The sequence below is a fragment of the Ziziphus jujuba genome, chromosome 1 (assembly GCF_031755915.1).
Source record: "Ziziphus jujuba cultivar Dongzao chromosome 1, ASM3175591v1".
In the NCBI taxonomy this organism is placed as follows: Eukaryota; Viridiplantae; Streptophyta; class Magnoliopsida; order Rosales; family Rhamnaceae; genus Ziziphus; species Ziziphus jujuba.
Genome location: NC_083379.1, coordinates 18,643,397 through 18,666,525, shown reverse-complemented (window position 1 = coordinate 18,666,525; position 23,129 = coordinate 18,643,397). Strand labels below are relative to the sequence as shown.

The following is a 23,129-nucleotide window of genomic DNA, read 5'->3' as shown; positions in this document are numbered from 1 at the left end:
CAGAGTACCAGTTGAATTAGTGTGTTCTAGATTGAATCCATATTTTATTTTCATCTATATATGATATTTATTCATATTATTTATAATTTTGGTATTTGAATGAATGAGTGATTTTTGACCTTAATATATGGTAGATCTTTGCTTGTATTTTTTTTTTTTTTAATGTAATAAGGAGGCTAATCATCAAAGTAGATTTCCTTTTTAATTTATTACTTTATTTATTTTTCAGCAATTTTATTTATTTAATTTGTAATAAAATCAGATTTTTGAAAAAATATATGTAAAATACCAAAAAAAAAATGCACAGTCGTCACTGTTCATCAATTTTCGAGACTTTTTGGACATCAGTTTAAGATACAACCACACATGGACAGATAGTACAAAAAGAGACAAAGTCAACAAGCATCAGAACATTATAGGAAGCCATTCAACATGCTCACGCACACCATTAAAAGCTACTGCGAGTGGATCTTACTTGCCCATCTTCTTTGGAGAGCGTGTGGATGGTCCAATTGGGCTGATTTTTTATGGGTAGTTTCCCCTATGATGGACTACCTACCAGTAAAATTTCACTATAATCAAATTTTTCTACCGTCATCAATGATGTTTTTAGTGCTCGAGTTCAATAGGCAACATGCTAGAATTTTGTAATTTTAGAATTAAAATACTATAAAACCAATTCTAGCTTGATTCACACCCTATAGACTTGCAAAACCTAAAGAAAGGAAGATGAAGGAGCCAAAAAATAAAGTTTGGATTTTATGATCTTAATTGGGCTTGTAATTTTTTTTTTTTTTTTTTAAGAAAACTATGGATTTAAGGTCTATTTATTCAATTTTTTATAATTATTTAAATTATATGGATATAACATGTTTATATATGCTAGTAGGCTATATAGAATAGGTGGTGCTTTATTATTGCATTGTATAACATATACATGTGCATAATAATACATGTTTTATATTTAGATTATATTATTATGGAAAATTTCTAAAATAATTTTATTATACAAATATTGAATAGATATAAGTTAAAATTAATTTAATTAATTTAAAACCTATAGGCTCCATTTAAGGTCTAATAAAAAAATAATTATGTGATATCCTAACAAACAAATGTAACTAGGTTTTATTGGATTTAACATAAATTAATTTCAAAATCTTAATTAGCTTATACAACTTAACATCGACAATATTTATATATTAAAAAAATTTTGAAATTAAATTAATAGTCAATATATTCAATTTTTATAATAATAATAGTCATCCCAACGAGGCTCTATTAATATTATTAGAACCCAAAGAATATTGGAACAATAGTTGATTTTTTTTAAATCAATTTTTTAAGTGTTATGTTTTAGTATTATCTACAAAAGCTTTGTGTAAAAAGGTAGGTTTTTAAAAAATCTAAGACCCATATCACCTTTTCTAGAAAATAACTTGGTCGGATACTATATATCATGTTCAAAATGATAGATTTTACTAAAATCAATTTTGAATGATAGGTACTAGTGTTATCTAAGAAATCTCTATTTAAGGAGGTAAGCTTTTAAAAAGTCTGAGATTCACCTTACCTTTTCTAGGAACTGATTTAGTAGGACACCGTAAATACCATGTTCAAAATTTAGTTTATTACAGATTTCTTGCCCAACTTTAAGTATTTGTAATGGAGATTAAATTATTATTATAATAAACATAAGAAATAAGATCTACATATTTATAATATATGTGCATTTTTTTCAAAAAATATTAAACCTAAATCTCTTAGCTATGATTTTGAGTGAAAAAGGCTATAGATAGAAGTGACTATGAGCAATGGAAAATCAACTTTTTTATTATCCTTAAGCTTGAGAGAATCAAGTTTGCCCTAACAATCCTAAAACCTCAAGAACCTGCTGCCAACGCATCTGGGGAATCTAAGATGAGATATGCAGATTGACAATGAGCAAATGCTATAATCCATTATTATTTTCTTGCCAGAGTTGCCAGTCATCTGCAAAAGCAAATATCCAATTTAGAAAATGCATAAGAAATGATCATGATTCTAGATAGGTAGTTTGCTAAGAGCAATGGTACTGCTAAATAAGTAGCAATAAGGGCACTAATATACTTTCATATAACTAGAGAAAGTGTCCAAGAATATTATCTCATAATAATGGGACACTTCAATCATACAGAAGTGATGGAAGCTAAACTGGATGAAGAAGTGCAGATCGATATGATCTTGGAATCTTTTCCTGGTAGCTTCAATCAGTTCAAACTAAACTATAATATGAAGCTTTCTCCCATTGATCTTATGCACCAGCTTGAAAGTGTTGAAAAGACTATCATGAAGTTAGTAAGTGCATATCATACTGAATGTTCTTCTAAACCTAAGGGATAACCTAAAGGTAGAAAGTAGAACAAAAACCACAAAAGAGTAGTTCCAGTTGCCATATCATTTACAATGAAGAAACTGAATGGCAAGTGCTGCCAGTGCGATAAAAAAGATCACTGGAAAAACGATTACCCTAAATCAAGTATGGATAATTTATGTATAATTAAGATTCATTTAGTGAAAAATTACAATGATAAATAGATCACTGATTTAGGAGCTACTAACCATGGTGTTACTCTTTGTAATGGTTCATATAAAATAGCCCACTCAGTAAAGGACAAAGAAATTTGATGTAACAACTCGTACCAAAATACCCTTGACTAAGTTTAACAAGGTGAATAGTATGTGGGTCCAAAGTTAACTTTTTCTATGGTTAAAATTTTTGGTTTGACTGATGTACCATTGCATAGAGTTCGTCTATAAGAGTTCATAGACTACTAGCATGCCAAATTCTAATACAGATAAAAAGTTATGACTGAGAATTTTTAAGCGTAAGTTTTATATTAGTGTTTAAACCAGTCCTCAGTTTTTTTCTGTTAATGACCCAAGGCTCTATATAAGCCTTGATAACCAAACAGGAAACCAATTTAAAAAATACCCATTTCATCCCCAAAACCTAAGAAATTCCTCCCCAGACTCGTGGGTCCGAACTGGATCATTTCGGACCCGTTTAATGTCGAACCAGGTCATCGTTGTTTTTGTCCATTCTGACTAACCACCACTTACACGTGCTAGCCAAGAAGGAAGCCCACGTGGAGGCGAGCTCGTCAGTGAAATTTCAGGGCGAAAGGTGGGTGGACGCTCTAGGATCTAGTTGGTGAAGGCAGCGGCAGCCGGTGAGGTGGGTCACCAAATTTTATATTTTTCGGCCATTATAGGCTGACCCATACACCTATCCTACCATTTTTAGATCTTTTGAACTCGTTGTCGTGCTTCTTTTGCCTAAATTCTTCACCGTTTAAGAGTTTTCCGGCTACTGGAGGAACTTTTGGACCGAAATGAGCATACTACTGGGTTCCTTGTCTTTTGGAATTTTTGTTGATATAAAGTTTGTAAATTTTGGAGGTCGTTTGATAATTTTTCTATTTTTGGATCAATTAGGTAAATACCGGATAAATTGGGACTGTGTTTGGACAAAATTGATCAAATTATACAAAATTGAAGTTAGATTAGTGAAATTAAATATTATTAGGACCCATTAGAAGGTTCAATTTCAAAATATTAGCCTTTGGTTGAAAAGCCCCAATTTTGGATACCGGATCCTAAAGGTATACAGTATAATTGGACTGGTCAATGTTCAATTTATGTAATTTTATAGTTGTCCAAATTAATTTATGACATTTGGTGTTAAAAAATGTCTTTAGTTTAGTTATTGGAGCCTGAAATATATTTTATTATATTACAGGAACTCGAGTTAAACTTGAAGACGATTATGCAAAGGAGCAAGAGTAAGTATTTATAGTACAATAAGTGGTTATATCATTTTAAAATGCTTTGGGTATATAGTATAATATATATGTGGTTTAAATATTTTATGTATATACCATTTGATTGAAATGTTTGTTTTATGCATATATAAATATTCGCTTTCACATATATGTGCTATTATTTTATGTGACTTTTGACAGTATTTTAAGTGATTTTCAAATCTAATGAGTTCATAAATGGTTTTGTGGTATTTAAATATTTTAGTATTTAAATTGAAGTTTTAAATGATTTTGGAAACTAATTGGTTTGAGAAAGTAGATTGAAACTTTTATGATTTTAAGCATGTTCAAATATTTTATAATTTTATGTGTTTAAAATTTATTTATGGTGAATATATTTCACTGTGGTATTTCTTGTTTTAGCATGAAATGATGATTAGAAATTTTTAAAATATTTAAATAAGCTATTGAATTTGAATATTAATTATGAATTATAAAACAGTATTGTTTGGAAAAGTATATATGATCTTACAAGATTATTTTAAGAGTACTATATTGGTTATTTTTAATTAATATATCGTATAGTACCAAAAATTTTGGTTCAGTATTATATTACAACGCACTGGGTTTGCCACAGGTCTGTGAGGTTGGGTTCATTCCACTGGTTATTTATTTTCACGGACCATGAGATTGGATTTATCTCATAGGCTTATTTATTACCACGGTACCGTAAAGTTGGGTTCATCCCCCAAGTTATTTATTGGTACGGACCATAAGGTTGGGTTTATCCTATAGGTTTATTATTGACATGGTATCATGAGGTTAAGTTCATCCCACAGGTTATTTATTGCCATAGACTATGAGGTTGTGTACGTCCCGATAGTTTATTATTTCCACGATATCTTTCGTATATTAAGGATCGTAAGATGGATATATCCCATGATTTTCAGTTTGGTACATCAAATGGTACATTGTATACATTTAAGTATATTGTTGGTTTTCAAATATTGTGGTTATTATTGCACTTTCATATTTATTTTGTGAAACTGTGTTTATAATATTTTATGCTCAATATTTATATATTAATTCAGATATTTATAATATTATATTAATCATTCACTTTATATTTTTTAGCATCAATTTTTATGAGATTAAATTGGGGTTTAAGTTTGGATTTTACGAAATGATTTTTAAACAGGGAACTTTTCACATGAGTGGAACAAAAGGTCTTGAGAGAAAGTTTTTTGTGGATATAAATTTTTATTTTTTATTATACTATGTCACTCACTAAGATTTCTTTCTTTCACGTTTTATTCGTTTTAAATATGTTCCCTAAGATCCAGGCAGTTAGTAGCAAACTACCTCGCACACTGTTCGTTACTTCGATCCTTCCATGACGGCCACAATATTTATCCCTTCTTTATTTTATCCTTATTTTTCTGAACTCATTTATTACTTATTTATACTTATAAACTTTGTTAATACTCTTAGAATGTTCTGATCTAAATATTGGATTCGGTAGAGACCATATTACTTATGTGTATAGTTATGGCCTGTGGTACAATAGGCCAGTTGTGGACTTTATGCTGTTGTGAATTTAATTATATTTATAATTGAGCTTTATTAATAATACATGTGTTCATTGCCCACGTTTTAAGTGAGGTTCTATTGGATATCCTCTAGGGATTGTCCAGTAGAACTTCACTAGGTAGAACCACCTGGGAGATCCTAGGAAGCTTCCCGAGGTGGATCCTATCATTTAAAGTTAGAAAACCGAGAAGATGTCTCCGTGATGGCAATAGGACTAGTGGAGTTATCTTTTAACAATAAAACTTCATATTTGTCAAACTATTTATCTGTTCTGAATTTTAAAAGGAATTTGGTTTCTCAGTTTGATTCTTCAGTTTCAATTAAGAGTAATGGTATTTTTATTTGTTCTGGAGAATTGATAAATGGTCTTCTTATTGAAGTCATTTATCTTATAATATTAATGTAATTAAAAATATAGATGATGAGTTTCCCTTTTCTAAGAAAAAAATGTTGAATGAAACCTATCTTTGGCATTTGTGATTAGACCATATTAACTCTAATAGAATTCGTGGTCTGGTAATAAAATTTTTAATTCCTTTATCTTTAAACCTATACTAGTATGTAAATCTTATTTAAAAGATAGGATGACAAAAAGGCTTTTCAAGACCAAAGGAAATTGCGCCACTGTACATCTAGAATTAGTGCATATTGATGTATATAGACCAATGATTGTTCAAGTTAGAGGCGGATTTGAGTATATCATTGCGTTTACTTATGACTACTCAAGATATAATTATGTTTACCTAATGCACCACAAGTCTGAAACTTTTGATAAATTTCAAAATTATAAGGCTAAGATAGAAACAACAATTAGGTGTCAATATTAAATAGCTTTGATTTGGTCGAGGCAATGAATATCTATCTAGTGAGCTCAAGTCTTTCTTGACTCAATAAATGGATAATTTCTCAATTTTCATCCCTTAAAACTCCTTAGCAAAATGGAGTTACTTAAAGAAGAAATAAGATTCTTTTGGATATGGTAAAGTTGATGCTTAGTTATTCATCTTTACCTAAATCGTTCTGGGAACATGCCTTAGAAACAGCTGTACATACCGAACTTAGTTCCATTCAAATCTACTTCAAAGACACCCACAAAATTATAAAAAATGTGCAAACTCAGTTTAAACTATATTTGAATTTGGGGTGTTTTGATACATTTCGTAGTGCAGAAATCTCAAAAATTGAAAATGTATATGTTTATAGGCTACCTTAAGAGAACAATAGGTGGAATATTTTATAATATAAAGGAGAATAAAGTGATTGTAAGTACTCACATTAATTTCTTAGAAGAGGATTATATGATATTTTGGACTTAAGAGTAAAGTGATTCTTGTAGAGCTTGACTCAGTTTGAGACCCATCTAAAACTCCTGGCCTCCACCTTATTTCTTATGCATGTTCAAAGAGGAAAAAATATACTAGAAAAGCCTAAAGGTAAGCAACCACAAGAGCCAACTCGATACCAAACTCAAGAACAAAAAAAGGATAATGAAGAAATAGGTGATCCACCATAACTATTGAACTTGAATCTTCTTATACATGTACAGCAACCAGTATAGCAAATTTGTAATGGAGAGTGATACATAAACATGTAAAGTATGTCTTATTAGGTAAGACGTATCATGTCATTATTGATAATCTATATGATGACAACACCACTTACAAGGAAGCACTAAAGGATGTTGATATGCAAAAGTGAAAAAAAGCCAAAGACCGTGAGATAAAATCTATAGATTCTAACTCATTCTGGTCTCTTATAAAAACATTCGAATGGGTAAAATCCATTTGGTACAAGTAGATCTACAAAAGAAAGAGAGGACTAGATGGGAATATAGAAACCTTCAAAATTAGATTGGCAGCAAAAGCTTATACCTAGAAAGAGGATATAAATTATGATGAAACCTTTTTCACCAGTAGCCATGCTTAAATCTATTTTTTCTTAGCTTTATCAGCAGCTTTCGGTTATAAGATTTGGCAAATAGATGTTAAGGCAGCTTTTCCAAATGGTTGATTGTAAAAGGACATCTATGTGCATCAATGCGAATAGTTTATAGCAAAAGGCCAAGAATACATAGTATCAAGTTGCATAAATCAATTTATAGACTTCAGCAAGCATCCAGGTCATAAAAAATAATGTTTGATTAGGCTATATAAATGTTCAATTTTAAGAAAAGTCCTTATGAACCATGTGAGTCAAAATGATTCAAGGTTCAGTAGTAGTTTTTTTTATCTTTTATGTACATGATATCCTTTTAATTGGAAACGATGTGAAAGTGTTATCAGGAGTAAAGAGTTACTTGAAAGAACAATTTGATATGAAGTACTTCAGTAAAACTAGCTATATTCTAGGGATTATACTTTTACGAAAGTGGAAAGAATAAGATGTTAGCTCTGTCTTGAGCTTCCTACATTGAAAAAATAGTGGCTAGATACAACTTATAGACTTCTAAGAAGTGATTCTTACCCTTTAGACATGGAATGTATCTTTTTAAGAAGCAATTACCAAAAACTTCTGAGGAGAAAGAACTTATGAGTAAAAAACCTCACGCTTCAGCAATTGGTAGTCTCATGTATATATGCTATGCACTAAGCTAGATATCTGCTATGCAATGAGAGTAAATTGTTTCTAATCAAATCCTAGAGTGGAACACTGGGTTGTATTAAAGCATATGCTCAAGTATCTAAGGAGAACAAGGATGATATGTTTGTGTATTCTTTAGTGGGAGTTTGAATGCTCTTAATTAAACAGACTCAAATTTTTAAGGTGATATTTACTTTCGTTAATCAATATCAGGCTATGTATTTACCCAAAATAGAAAAGCAATTAGTTGGAGAAGTATCAAATACACATGTATTATTGACTCCACCAAGAAGATGAATATGTGGCTATATCTGAAATTACAAAGAAAGGTGTATGACTTAAGAAATTCCTTATGAACCTTCAAGTGGAACCATGTGTAGATTGACCCATTACCCTTTACTGTGACAATAGTGGGGCAATAGCACAGTCCAAAGAGCCTAGATATTACAAAAGACAGAAATATAAAAAGGAAGTACTATTTGATCGATGATTTCATCTAAATAGGAGATACAGTGGTTACAAAGATAGCTTCTGAAAAAAATTGAGTAGGCCCTTTTACTAAGACTCTACTTTATCAAGTATTTGAGAAAAATGTAGATATTATGGGTCTAAAAAATGTCCCAAACTTACTTTAAAGTAAGTGAGAATTAGTTACATTTGTGCTTTAGAAGGAAAACAAGTTGTGATTTCATTCTCTAATTTAATAATATGAACTTTTTCCTAAAATGTTTGTGCAAATTATATTTTACGTATAAGGACCTGATTAATTATGTAGCATATGATCATATGGATAAATTTATAGAAGAAATGATCATAGGTTTTCATAATTAATGAATTGTTTCACAGTTGATAAATAAAGTTAACCACCTTATTTACACTGCAATATTTTATAAAATATTTTGTTTTAATTACTATAAAATATTGGATTGAATTATGATCATTCTTAGAGGATTGGACAAGATTTAATTAAGGATAAATTTCTATAAAAAGTAATTAAATCCCAGACAATATTGAATATGTCATTTTTTTTAATCTTGAATATATTATAAATAGGCAATTAAGTGACTATAGTTTTCTAAGTTATCACTAAGTCAATTCTACTATGAATGAATAATATGTTGATGATTTGGGAATTATGTTTTTCTTTTGTTATCAAGTATTTATGAAATATACAAAATAGGATTTGTATGAAGTATTTTCTTGATACAGTCTCGAATATTGAAAGTTATTGACTAGTGCATTGGATCTGTTAGAGAAGCTAATAGATCAAGAAAATAAATAATTAATAATTAACAGAAAATATTATCAATTATTTATATTTTATAAAGGAAAAATATATTTAGTATAAATATTATTAATTTTGGAGTTCAAATATGGACTTTTAGTGGAGTAGCATCATATTAAATCAAAGTCCCAAGTTTGCTCAGAGCAAGTGGGAGATTATTAGATTTATGTTTTTGGAGTAAGTTAATCTTTTTATCAAAGCCTTTATTCATGATGGATCATAGGATCACCAAACTAGCTTATTAAATAATAAATCCCATTAACTGGTTATTAAGATATAGGAAGGAGTCCATTAATTAGATCTAATGTGTTATAAAAACTAGAAGGCTATAGTTAGCAATCCATAAATATAATGCCTTCTACCCTCTACTCATATAAGATTTCGCATATTATTTTCTAAAATTAAGAATCTCAATAGAAAAATAGAAATTCTTGAAAGAAAAATAGAAATTGTATGGTTTCAATGTGTTTTTCAGATTAACCTTTTTGTTTCTTTTATAATCAGGTACACTCACGTGCAGATCTATCACATAAAAAAGAGTTTAGAAGGTTATATAGATTTAAGAAACTATTTTCTGCAAGTTTAATAATAATTCATGAAAATATATCTATCACAGACTTTATTTAACTGTGCGATTCTTGATTTTTGCTGTATGATTCCAACAAAACGAAGACCTTCACATTTATGAAGGAGTTTGTACTGATGTTGTAAGGTATTAGAGTGAAGATGTATTTGGAGGGTGAGTGGTAATAATGGTATTGATGTTTACAGAGATGCTTGGTTGCCTCGTTCGTCTTCTTTAAGTGTGTTATCATCTCATATTATTGGTGCTGGGGCTATGGTTTCTGATTTAATAATTGAGCCCGAATCTTAGGATTTAGATTTGATTCAATCTTATTTTAAACACCATAAGGCTAAAGTGATTAAATCTATTTTGATGGGTGGAGTAGGGCAAGATGATAAATTGGCTTGGTTTTATAACATTTTTAGAATATATTCTATTAAATCTGGGTATTGGGTGACTCAGGTTATTGGTGATGCGGCTAGTTACACCCAGTGGAAATGTATTTGGAAGTTGAACATCCTTAATAAGCTTAAGGTTTCGCATGCTTATCATGGGGGATTGCTAACAAGGTTAGGGTTGCAACATAAACATATTATTCCTAATCGGAGGTGTGTGGCTTATGGAGAGGGTGTGGAGACCAGATTACAAGCTCTATTGCTCTGTTTAAAGGCTAAGATGGTGTAGAAAGATATGGATTTTTATTATGCATTATAGGGTTAGAATTATGATTTTTTTTTTATTTTTTTATTTTTTATTTTTTTTTGCTGATCTTGCTTTTTGGACCTTAAATCAATTTATCATCTTCACATGCTGAGCATTTTGTTTATTTGTATTAGGGTTTATAGGGGTGTCGAAATTTTGTATTAGATGTGGAGGTTGCTCAGAGTGATGCAGAGTTGAGGGACTACATGGCCGTTTTACATCTTAAATTTTTGCAGGCTACTTTTGCAGCTGTAACAAAACTTGTTTATCAAATTTTATCTCATCTTCTCAATGAGTTGTTGGCTATTAAAAAAGCAACCTGTTTTAGTGTCTAGAATAAAGATGGAGAAGTTGTTTATGGATCTCAATAAGCAATTTCTCTTATTTTGAATGATGAGTTGCCTTTAGGTCCTGGATGTTTTATTGTTGAGGATATTAAAATTTTTTGGTAGCATATAGTGGTTTTTACGTGTGCGTTTTCTCTTAAATTTACTAATCAGGTTGCTCATGAGTTTGCTAGGTTTGCTCTTTCTTTGGACAATCATTCTTCTTGGATGGGAATAGGGCCTCCCTAGCTAGTATCATTCATTAAAAAAGATGTAATTAGGTTATTTGATTCTTAATACAAATTTATGTTTTTTATTCAGAAAAATTTATAAACATGGATTTTAAATGTGTGTATATATTGCATATATATATATATATATATATATATATATACATACATTTATTACAATTTTTAATCAAATAATAATTTATATATTTGATGGATCTTGAAACGTTTTTAAAAAATTATTATTTTATGTATTTAGCAAGATTATTAATTTAGTACACTATTGTAAATTGTGACTTGACAATTTTATTTTAACAAGATTATTTATCTATCAAATATTCATTTAGTAAAGTTTTATAATATTATTTTTATTATGACATATAATATATTCCGCATTTTTTATGATTAAAAAAAAATTTAATTTTTCCATATCTTTAATAATATTCAATTACCATGTTATTTTTGTAATTAAATTTAATAGAAATTAATTACCCATAATTTATTTTTTTAAGTGCTACAAATCGTTGAAGACAATTCGATATAGAATCAAAAACTCATGGGATATATATAACATCAAACCTATTAAATATCATAGTGGTGGTTGGACAACTGTTTCAGGAAATTAATCATTGATAATTTTTTTATTCGATTGTTTATAGCACTTTTTGCATTTAAAGTGAGGAAAACAAGGCATCGAGTACTCAGATTTTTATACTAAAATATGTGATTCCCAATTCAAAATCGTTTCAAAAAACAGTAGGTTTGTCATAGGACTCAAAATTTTCTTTTTCTTTTTTTTTTTTTAATTTCCAGTTACTCAAAACTTACAAGTAACGGCGGTGTTGAAAAGTCATGTCAAGTAATTAATTAAGCTATCCACTTGATTGCGTAAAGAAGTGGAAGATCAGAAAAAATAAAAGTTAATAAGAGTTTGACAAATGATAGATGAGTAAAAGTTTTCGAAAAAGAGAATAAATTTGTTAATTTTGTCTATATGGTTAAATATTAGGTTATCACATTGCAAGTCAAACCAACGACAAACAGAAATTTGATTGATTGTAAATGTTTGCTTTCCTTGCCTTTTTGGTTGGTAATTAAAAAATAATTTGCTTGTTGTGTAATACAAGCATCTCATCCCATTGAGATAAGAACCAAAATCCTATTTTAGAAATGGATTTTATAAAAACAGAATCAGAGCAAAAAAGTGAAAAGAAAACATAATTAAACAGGGACAGGTACATGCACCAAAATGTAATTTCCACTTTTGTATTTTTGGACAAATATATGCCTCCAAAACGCTTAGCTTTTGCAATTAATTAAAGGGTATGCTTAAACAAGAAGGCTTAGATCCTCATCATCATCCATTGCTCCACCATGGAAATGTCATTATCACCTCGTGAAAGTAACATTTTCATCAACAGCAATACATATTAATCTCCCTTCTCTATAGTTGAGAATTTCCAAAGAATTCTTTACAGTTTTTTTAATTATTATTATTATTATTATTATTATTAAATTGGAAATCACTGTCCGGGAAAAACAGTCGCTTTGGCTAAAATCTCTAAAATTATAATTTCTAATCTCTTTTTTTTGTAACGAAGAAAAAATAATTAAAATGAAAAACAAAAGGCAAAATAAGTTCTTTTGTTTTCGGTTAAAAAAAAAAAAAAATGAAGCTCCTCGTGAGGTGGAAGACCAAAAAAAAAGAGTGGAACAGTAACTTTGGAGCACATCATAAAAAGATATGCGGTTTACCTGGTCAATTCAATGTTGTAATTTGTTGCAATTAAATAATTGTGCGAAAATTACATATAACTGTATAAGATGAAATATGAAATAAACCCCATGGAATTTTTTTTTTTTTTTGGATCGACAAGATCATGGCAATGACAATCAGTGATGAAAATATCGGTATCAATGAAAATATCGAAAATATAATTTTATGAAAATATCGATATCGATGGAAATGTTAATAAAATTATGAAAACTGTAAATATTTAATTTAAAATATAAATTTTTACATATAAAATCATTAGTATAGTAAAATAATATAAAAAATATAATAATTAGAATACAATGATAATAAAATACTTATTCAATTAGGAATATCTACTAAAATCCTATATATTATATAACAAAAAAACTAATAATGTTATTTATTTATTTATTATTTTTGAATATATAAAATCAAATTAAACATTAAAAGAGTGAACAAAAATATAAGAAGATGGATGTGTATTGAGATGCTACAATCCTACAATCTTTAAAAACTTTAGATTTTCTAAAAAGATTTGTAACTACAACTTAGCCTATGAAAAGTTCCGATATAATATTATCATATTATTATTTTACATTTTTTTTTTCTTTTCCTTTCTTCTTCTTCCTCTCTTCCCTTCGTCTTCTTCCTCCCTCTCTCTCTCTCTCTCTCTCTCTCTCTCCCACTTGTTCTCTTTCTTTTTCTTTTTTTTTTTTTTTATGCTTCTTCTTCATCCGTTCGAACAGCTCCTCTACTACACTTTTCTCTCTCTCTTAGGTCACAAACACACAGACCCAGTTCGGTCGAGATCTTCCAGAAATTTCCACCGACAACTGCCAATAATCCACCGGTTTCTCCACATCATTTCCACTGTATCCACCCAAAAACCAAAACTCTCACTACATTGGACGATTTCGTCGATTTCCTTCGATTCCAGCGACAAATCAACAACACCCAGGACAGAAATTTCTTCCCACCCCACTATCTGTGTCGAAGGTGGTCGGTAACCGAAAGTATCTGCGATATCTCGACAGTTTCGTCGACTTTTGTTTCCCTAATGACAATAGGGTCCTGTCTACAAAGTATCAAATATTTGAATAAAACTGATTTCTAGTTGAGTTTTGTTAGAAATTAATTTTTTGATAATCAAATTTTTTTTTCTTTTAATGTTTGATTAGTATTAAAAAATTATAAGATTTAAAAGCAATTAAATTAAATTTGTATTATAAATTAAGGATAGATATTTTTAGATTCTTAAAATGAAACATTTTTAAATGAATAATTTTTCTATATATATTTTTTAAAAATTTTACAATATGATTACATAATGCCTATTTAGATTATGTCATTATTGATGGGAATTTGAGATTCTTTGTGAAATTTAATTTTCCAATGTTTAGGTAGTGTATTTTTCCATATAACATTTTCAATATTTACCAAACATTAATAATGGAATTTTTTTTTTAATCGTTTACAATAAACTGAATCAACTTCACTTTATAATAAAAATTGAAAGCTAAAAATCAGTTTTTCTCAAAAAATTGATATTTCCTGAGCCTAAGCCCAAATTTCTCATCTCCAAATACCTATCTAAATACAAAAAAGTTATCATATAAAAAATAAATAAAAAATAAATAAAAAACACAAAAAACAAAAACAATATAAAATACAAAAAACAAAAAATAAAAAGATTCTCATTAACTTTATTATTCACCAAACAAGGTTTAAAATTAAATTGTGCATTCATCTCAAGTGTATGTCAGTTAATTTTTTTATGGTTTAGAAAAAATATGTTGGGTTAATTAGTTATTCGTTGTCACTAAAATGACAGATTATTAAATACAAAAGTTGAAAGGCTATGGGAGCACATATAGTCGTGCAAATCAGCAAATGGCAACAATTAAAAAGAAAAAATACATACGTTAGCACCCAAAAAAAAAAAAAAAAAAACTTTTAAAAAAGTACCAGTTTTTACAAGCATACATATATATATATATATATATACACACACATATATTGATAAAAATATGGAAGAAGCATAGATGATGCTCAAATTAAATTACGACTTTTCAAACAATTCAAAAAGTTTTGGTTCCAAACAGGAAAACAATTAAAAAAGTTTCGTCAAATGGCATAAAGATATGAGTTTATTGTCCTTTGAATTACATTTATATATGGATATGTAATTATTGATAAAGCTATTGTTTTTTAATGCAATGATTTTGATTTTAAATCCTCCATCTCCTTTATTAATAAAAATAATTATAATAATACTTTTATAATCATCAAGATGTTTACGAGTTTGTACCATATATGATATCATATTATTTTGCAGATGATGCAGGGGCATCAAAATTTCTACAAAAATATTTATCAAATAATATTTTTTATTATTTTGATTAACCTATGTTTAATTAATTTTATCCTTTGAAGTATTCAGTTATGCATATATAGATTAAATTAATTTTTCAACCAATAAAATAATAACATTTAATATTTGATAAACATTATCAAATAAATTTAATTTATTTATTAACTCGTTCACATCTATATTTATTAGATTATAGATTTAAAATATTGAAATGGAAAAGGAAAATTATTATAATTTTAATGGGGATATTATTTTAAACAATAAAAAAAAACATTTGGTCATTAATATATAAATTTATCTTGATTGTTTTTTTTTTAATGCACATTACTTTTTAGTTTAGTCAGTTTTTAATTAACTAATTTGTCTTCATTTAGAAAAATAATACTGAGATGATATCTTTAACAACCTGTTTGACACTAATTAAGTTTGTTCTCTCTCATTTTCTCTCTCTCTCTCTCTCTCTCTAAATATATATATATATATATATTTTTTTTTCTTTTTCTTTTTTTATTTATTTAATTTGGCAAGACACATTATAAAAAAAAAATAGCCCATTACTTTGACACTTTAATTGGAAAAATTATACTTTATTTGAAAAGATATTTATTTTTATTATATTTAATATAAGATTTTCCCTAAAAAATTAAAATCTTATTTGGTAAAGCAATTTTTTAAATTTCTTAATTTAATAAATTTCACTGTTGGATTTAGTTTTGTTTTGCTTACTGTATTTTTGTCTATGAAAATTTGTTGATATACAGTTTACAACTGTTTTTTTTTTTTTTTCATTTTTTAATTAATGTTGAAGTACTTTTTTCGGAAAAAAAAAATTTCGTTGTTGGGGTTGTCACTAAATAAAACAAGAATAAATTGATATACAAGTATTAATATTTTATATGGCATAAAGAATAAAAAATGTATATATAAAAAAAGAATTAAATTATTTCATTGATTGCATCTACCTTTTTTTGGGTCAAATATTTCATTTGCCTTAATATTTTTTTGGGGACTTACGTCTGTCTGAAATCTGAGTAAAGTAGAAGTATATTTTTGTAAACTTTTGCATGGTATTATCAATTTACTTATCATTCAATTTGTTATACTAAGTTCCACTAAAAAAATATTATCAAAAAATTAAGTTGCACCAAAAAAAAAATGTTAATAAGCTTTTAGTAATTTAATCTTGCTTTCTGTTTTTTCCCCAAAAAAAAAAAAAATGCTTTCTAACAATGGTACTTTATTAATTGATCATGCATAAATAACCTTCTTTTTTTTTTTTTGAAAAACACCATAAATAAATAATTAACTGATTATGACAATATTAATTTAGTTAAGCTAATCCTTAAGTGTCTGAAAGGCAGAAAAAGGTAATTTTTGTGTGTTGAAAAATATTAAAAATATCGTTTATGTAATTTATTTCCTAAAATAGGAAAAATTGGTGTCTTTCTATTTTTTTTTTATTAACATAATTGTATATCTAAGCGTTAGCAAATGATGACTATAACTTGTTAAATATCTTAAAAAATTATAAATTTAAAGTACAAAAATATAAAAACAAAAAATAACATGTTGCATTTAATTTGTTTTTTTTTTCTTTAACTTTGTATTTAATTTATGTATAACAAATTCTAAACTACTGTTAACACTCTAACTACTATTAACATACATTTAGCAAATTATACATATTGAGGTAAAAAAAGAAATTAAAAATCAACTATTTTATCAAACAACATATTAGTTAATTAAAAATAATAAAATTATAATCAAATACAAGATTTTTTATGGATTAAAGAGTCTAAAATATAGTTTTTACTTCTTATTTAGAAAGAAAAGTTCCAAAGTAGATATGAATGGAATACTATTTTATTTATTTATTCGATAAATTTAACGTGAAATATTTAAATTCCAAATTATTATCTAAAATAACATATTTTTATTTATTTATTTGATAATATATTTAAATTTAGAGTTATTACATATTATTAATATGGTTTAGAGCATGGACAATAGTTAAATCTTTTCACAAAATCACAAAAGTTAATTTTATTGAAGCTCTCCAAATCAATTCCTTCAAATGTGCCCAAAGTAATTCATTCCAAATAAATGGATTATAATAATTAAAGAAAAAAAGGTCTACTAAATATACTATATTAATTTTTTAAACATATATTTAATAAATCTACTAAGTCCCCAACATGTTTTTGCTGGTTTTAAAAAAATATGAGAGTCAATTTTGCATTAAAACTTCTCACTTATAAATTTTTTTGACCTTTTCAAATGTTAAAGTTTTAAAGAATATATTTAAATTTTTTTACAAATTTAATAAAATATTAAAAATCGGACAAAATCAACTGATTAGAACTTATTTAAATATATATTTAAATTTTTAAAAATTTAAGAATTAATAAATGAGATGAGAGATTGACTATTTTATACTAATCTATCAACTCTATTACTGTATCTTTATATATTTTAAAAATATATTATTTTTCCTTTTTTTTTTTTTTTTTTTTCCTGAAAAACGTGTAAGAGAGAAAAGAGAAGCATGGCATTTATTTGACAGAAAAAAAGAAAAAGTCAAAAAGCAATGAAGGGTATGTATTACAGTGAGAACAGTTACACGTTATACAATGGCAAGAAACAATCAGGGGAAAACGTGTAATTTGGGGGTATGGAACAGCTGACTCCAAACACTTAAACCAGTGGAATTAGAAAGTCAATATAGTAAATCCAGGCCACGCAATAAGCTCGTGATTTAACAGCTCGGTAACTGTATTAGTTTCTCCCGTGACAGCCGATTTCTCTTACGTTTTCACTACGCTTCTCTCATTTCCTCTTCCTCTCCTCCTGACATCCACTGTTGACAAAGAAATAAAAAGCCTTGGAACCGTTTGATGCAGGTAAATACGAATTCTCCAAAATACCCTCCTAAAGCATCCAAACGATGACATTGGCTTTTTTTTTTTTTGTCATTAATGAAAAAGTTGAACGAATGATGATATCACCTTTTTCCTATTTCAAAACTAATCCCCTCCTCTCCTCCATTCCCCTAGTTTCCGGCAAAGTAACCGACATAAAAAAAATAATAATAATAATATAAATAAAAGAAAATCAAATTCAATTCTCAGAAATACCCTCTTTCTAAAAGGGAAATTCCCTATGGTTTATAAGGAATTTTGAGAAATGTAAAATGGTCATCACCGTCAAGAGACATCGTATGCCATGTCCAATTCAAAGTAGAAAACCCACTCCGCTCAAAAAGTCCAAAGTGCTCTTCAAATATTCTTTAAAAACCGTTGTCAGACATTTCTGTGGTAATGGAAGGGTGTTTTGGAAATTTTAGCTAAGTATATTGAGTAGACTCAGTACGCTATAGCTTCCGGACCTCAAAGCCCAAAACCCAAAAAAAAAAAAAAAAAAAAAAAAAAAAAAAAAAAAGAAGGTTTTGGCTTTTGGGTGATGAAGAAGAAGCTGTTGCTTTTCTCAGCAGTGGCCAAAACCTCATAAACCCTTTTTCTTTCTCTCTCTCTCTCTCTTTCTATCTCTTGCCTGAGTTTCTCCGAGTTGAAAAATGGCGACTGAGTTCCCTGACGATTTCAAGTGTCCGATTTCGTTGGAGATAATGTCCGACCCGGTTATATTATCTTCGGGTCACACATTTGACCGGGTCTCAATACAACGGTGGCTGGACGCCGGCCACCGTACCTGCCCAATTACCAAACTACCCCTGCCTGACCATCCGTCGCTCATCCCCAACCACGCCCTCAGGAGCTTGATTTCCAATTACGCCCTTGTCTCCCCGCCGAAATTACAGCAGCAACCCGAACCCCAAGCCCTAATCTCCACCCTTACTTCTCCGTCTTCCTCGCTTGACTCCAAGCTTAACTCGCTCGACCAACTCACCCGGCTTTCCAAGCGCGACTCTGCTTTCCGTTCGAAGTTGACCGAGTCGGGTGCTGTGTCCGCCGTGCTCAAGTGTATTGGGTCGGATGATCCGGGTCTGCAAGAGAAGGCGCTGTCTCTGCTGCTGAACCTGAGCTTGGACGATGATAACAAAGTGGGCTTGGTGGCCGAAGGCGCAATTGGTCGAATCATTGGGGCTTTGCAAGGTGGGTCGTCGAATTGTCGAGCTCTTGCGGCTACCATGTTGACGAGCTTGGCAGTTGTAGAAGTGAACAAGGCGACGATTGGGGCATACCCATATGCAATTCGGACTCTGGTTTCGCTTCTCAGTGACGGGAAAGGCCGAGAGAAGAAGGAAGCAGCCACGGCGCTTTACGCAATCTGTTCGTTCCCTGATAACCGGAGGCGAGCCGTGCAATGCGGGGCGGTGCCAATTCTGATGAGAATTGCCGACTCGGGGCTTGAAAGGGCTGTCGAAGTGCTGGGTCTTCTGGCCAAGTGCAAAGAAGGCAGAGAAGAAATGGAGAGGTTTGAGGGGTGTGTAAGGATTTTGGTGAGAATTTTGAAAAACGGTAGCTCTCGGGGGATTCAGTATGCGTTGCTAACGTTGAACTCGCTTTGTTGTTTTAGTGAAGAAATGTGTGGTGAAGCGAGGAAAGAAGGGATTTTGGAGATTTGTATGGGATTGTTGGATGATGATTATGAAAAGATTTGGAGAAATGCTAGTAATTTGATCCAAGTTCTTAGTGGAAACCACTCGTCGCGGTGAAATTCAAATTTGTATAATGGAAGGAAGATTTTGTGGGAGGCTGAAAATGCAGAAACGTCGATTTTGCAGATTACTGTTGTCCTCGGCGGAGGTGAGTATTTTTTTTTTTTTTCCCCTCTCTTTTCTTTTTAATTTATTTCTTGTACGTTGTTGGGATAGTTCTTGTACAAAAAAAAAAAAAAAAAAAAAGAAAAAAGAAAAAGATTAGATTTTGATTGGGATATGGTTCTTTGTATCTTGTAAATTCTGAATAAAGAAACAAAGGGGTAGCTTTCTTTCTCGTTAGCTGTTTTGCTGTGAACGTTTCAGAAAATGTTATCTAAATTGTAATTTGTCCTCGGCTTATAGAATGTTCTTGGTTCCCAAGCAATGCTACCCTCATTTTAGTTTTGATAGTTTTATGACACCTTATTGTCAGTTGTTTTTGTTTGCTCTTTATTTTTATGGTAATTACCACTTAGGTTCAAATACTAATTTAGAACTTGTGGACCATTGAGAATGTTGAATTAAGAAGAACGAAAGAAAACAAGGAAAGCCTGTTGGTTTTGATCCTTTTTGTGTATTATTGTTGTTAAAGACGATTCATTAATTGTTTCAGTCATGATTCTTTTTACAATTCACTCCATATCAGAGGATTGTATGATTAATTTTATAGTTTCCTGTCAAAGAGCTTAATAAGCCATGCAAAACTTGCTTATTATGGATGTTTGCTCTTAGATTATTGTCTGGTTGGATCATAGATTCATTACTTGGTCGTCACTATTTTATCTTCTTAATATATTCTTGCAGATATGGTTTAACTATAGAGATTGCTTTGGTCTGGTAACAAGTCCGGATACCATAAATTTTAGGAAACCTTGTTCCTGTCTTCTAACTCGTTCATGAGGAAAGTTGGTTCATTTAAACATTGTTCCACCTGGATCTTAGGGAATTGTAGTTAGCCTACGTCACTATCTTATCTTTGAAGCTATGCTAAAACAGTCAACTTAAAACCATAATTTACCATTTCCTTCCCAAATAGGCATCAACATTAGAGGCTATTTGCTTGTTCTGGCCACTAACCCCTCGATGCTATAGATTTTCAAAACTTCAACGATGTCTTTCTCAATCATACATGGAATGTTATTTACACTGTTAAAACATGTATTTGAAGTCTTGTATGATTGTATCATTGATTTGCTATTCAATCTCAAGTCAAAGGTGGAGGAAAATATAGAGAGTTAGAACTCATGTTGCTGGTTCAACATGTTGCATGGTAATTTCCAAATATAAATAGGTGAGGTATAATGTCACATGGAAAACAATGAGCATGTTTTAATGGATTATATCTACCCCAGGTGAAGATTGTTGTATCATTCCTCTAATTCTTGGGTTTGAACCTAGAGTGCACTAGTACAGAGGGTAGCTATCTTGAACTATTAATTCATTTATTTATTTTTCCTAGCTCTACAGCTGAGTTTGCTTTCTCAAGCCTATATTCTTTATACAAAAACTATTTTCTGTCGTTGCAATTCAACTTGGTGTTGATGTCATGTAGTTTTATATTTTGATTGAACAAAATACCCTTTTATTTTTTTGATGAGAACACTTAATATCTATGAAGCAGATTTAATTTTTAGAATTCGTATGTGTTTTAGTTTTTTGATGAGAACACTTAATATCTATGAAGTAGATTTAATTTTTAGAATTCGTATGAGTTAAGGCCGGCAAGGTAGAGATCAATATATCTTTGTTATTTCTCTGTCTCTTTCTAAAACTTAGTGCTCCTGTGTGTTTATCTGATTTGTCTCTTTCTTTGCTGTCTGTTTGATTCGTCTGTAAGTTTATCTGATAGTATGAGCTATTTACCTGTTGGAATATTGTGAAACAGTGTGAGCTTTCATATTTTAGGATTTCCTCTGCTTCTTCTGAATTGTAGGACTTTTGGTATCAGACATTATGTTTTAGGAGAATAACTTCAATCTCTTTTGATTGCAAATATAATTTTGCTATGCTAAACTGCCAAGTGGCTGTCAGGGGCAAAGGCTAATACATAAATTTGTATGTTCTGTCATGAACGGTGATTTGCCTTTTGTCTTTGATTGCTGCTGATCCTTTCAGTGGTTGTAAAGGTGAGATGGGTGCTTAGTAATGCACATCTCAAGTTCCACCACTCGCTGGATATGAACTGTTTTCCATTTCATTCTAGGCTCGCTCAGGTAATTCCCTGATATCGTCTAGAGCTTTTGGAGATCCGTGGTTGGACATTTATGAAAGCTTATTTTGAGATACCATTTGCTTAAGTTTTAGAGCCAGTTATGATTGTTAAAACTCAGAATACGAAACTGTATGTCATGGATATACCAAGTAAGTGTTTTATTTAGATTACAAATTTTAAAAAATATATTTAAAAGCAAAATAATAATAATAATAATAATAATTGAAAAAAAAAGGTGAATGAGCGCGTTGATGTTCGATTATTGCAAGGCGAGATATTTGCAATTATTGAGTTGGTGGGGGTTGCTTAGAAATTGAATCGGTGGGAGTAATTTTGGTTTTATATGAGAGGAGGATATTTGCTCAGTCCCTGTTCGGTTGGTTCTTGTTGGGTTGTTTTTAAGGTTTAATTCATCTACAACGGTAGGACGCATTCAATTCAGGCTTTCTTTTCTATGTTATTTCACGGACGACAGATCACCCTGCCAGTCAACGAGGGGTCTGGTGAACGACAGGTCGCACCGTTGAGCCATCCTTAGAATGTAAAGTCACAATTTGAGAAGGGTTTTAAATTTTTTGAGAATGAATACATGGGGACGTAAATGTGAAGTGAAATTGGCTCATATCTATAAAAAAGTAATTTAAAAAATTAACAAAATAAATAAATACTTTTTATTATTTTTTGAATGTTTCAAATTATTCAATACAATCAATATTTTATGTTGCACTGTATTATTTATTATTAAAACAAATTCGAAGTTTCGAACGTAGACATTTTGTAATTAGAAAACTTCATCCGAATAGTACTTGCTCTGAAATTTCTGTTTTGGGTTAAAGTTCTGGATCAGAGATGTTGTAATTTAATGGATAAACTTTATTAGTAGTAGGTTTTATCAACATGAAAAGCTATAAGAATTGGCGGTGCATTGAATTTGGGTAGTTTGGGAAGACCTCCAAAAAGCTGGAAAAAATCCTTTCAAGTTCTATTGTCAAATAGAACATCATCATGGTTGGGTTGTCGGTAATTAATTGAGGATGCTTTATCACTGGCTTTTT

The 23,129-nt window shown here is 29.8% G+C and overlaps 1 protein-coding gene across 1 annotated transcript; it reads left to right on the top strand.

Annotated features, from left to right (window-relative positions):
• Window positions 1-18,431: 18,431 nt before the first annotated feature.
• LOC107421885 (U-box domain-containing protein 8) lies at window positions 18,432-20,243 on the top strand. Its single transcript, XM_016031238.4, has one exon. It carries the CDS (start codon window positions 18,777-18,779, stop codon window positions 19,875-19,877), a length of 1,101 nt encoding a protein of 366 aa, XP_015886724.3. The 5' UTR covers window positions 18,432-18,776; the 3' UTR covers window positions 19,878-20,243.
• Window positions 20,244-23,129: the final 2,886 nt, after the last annotated feature.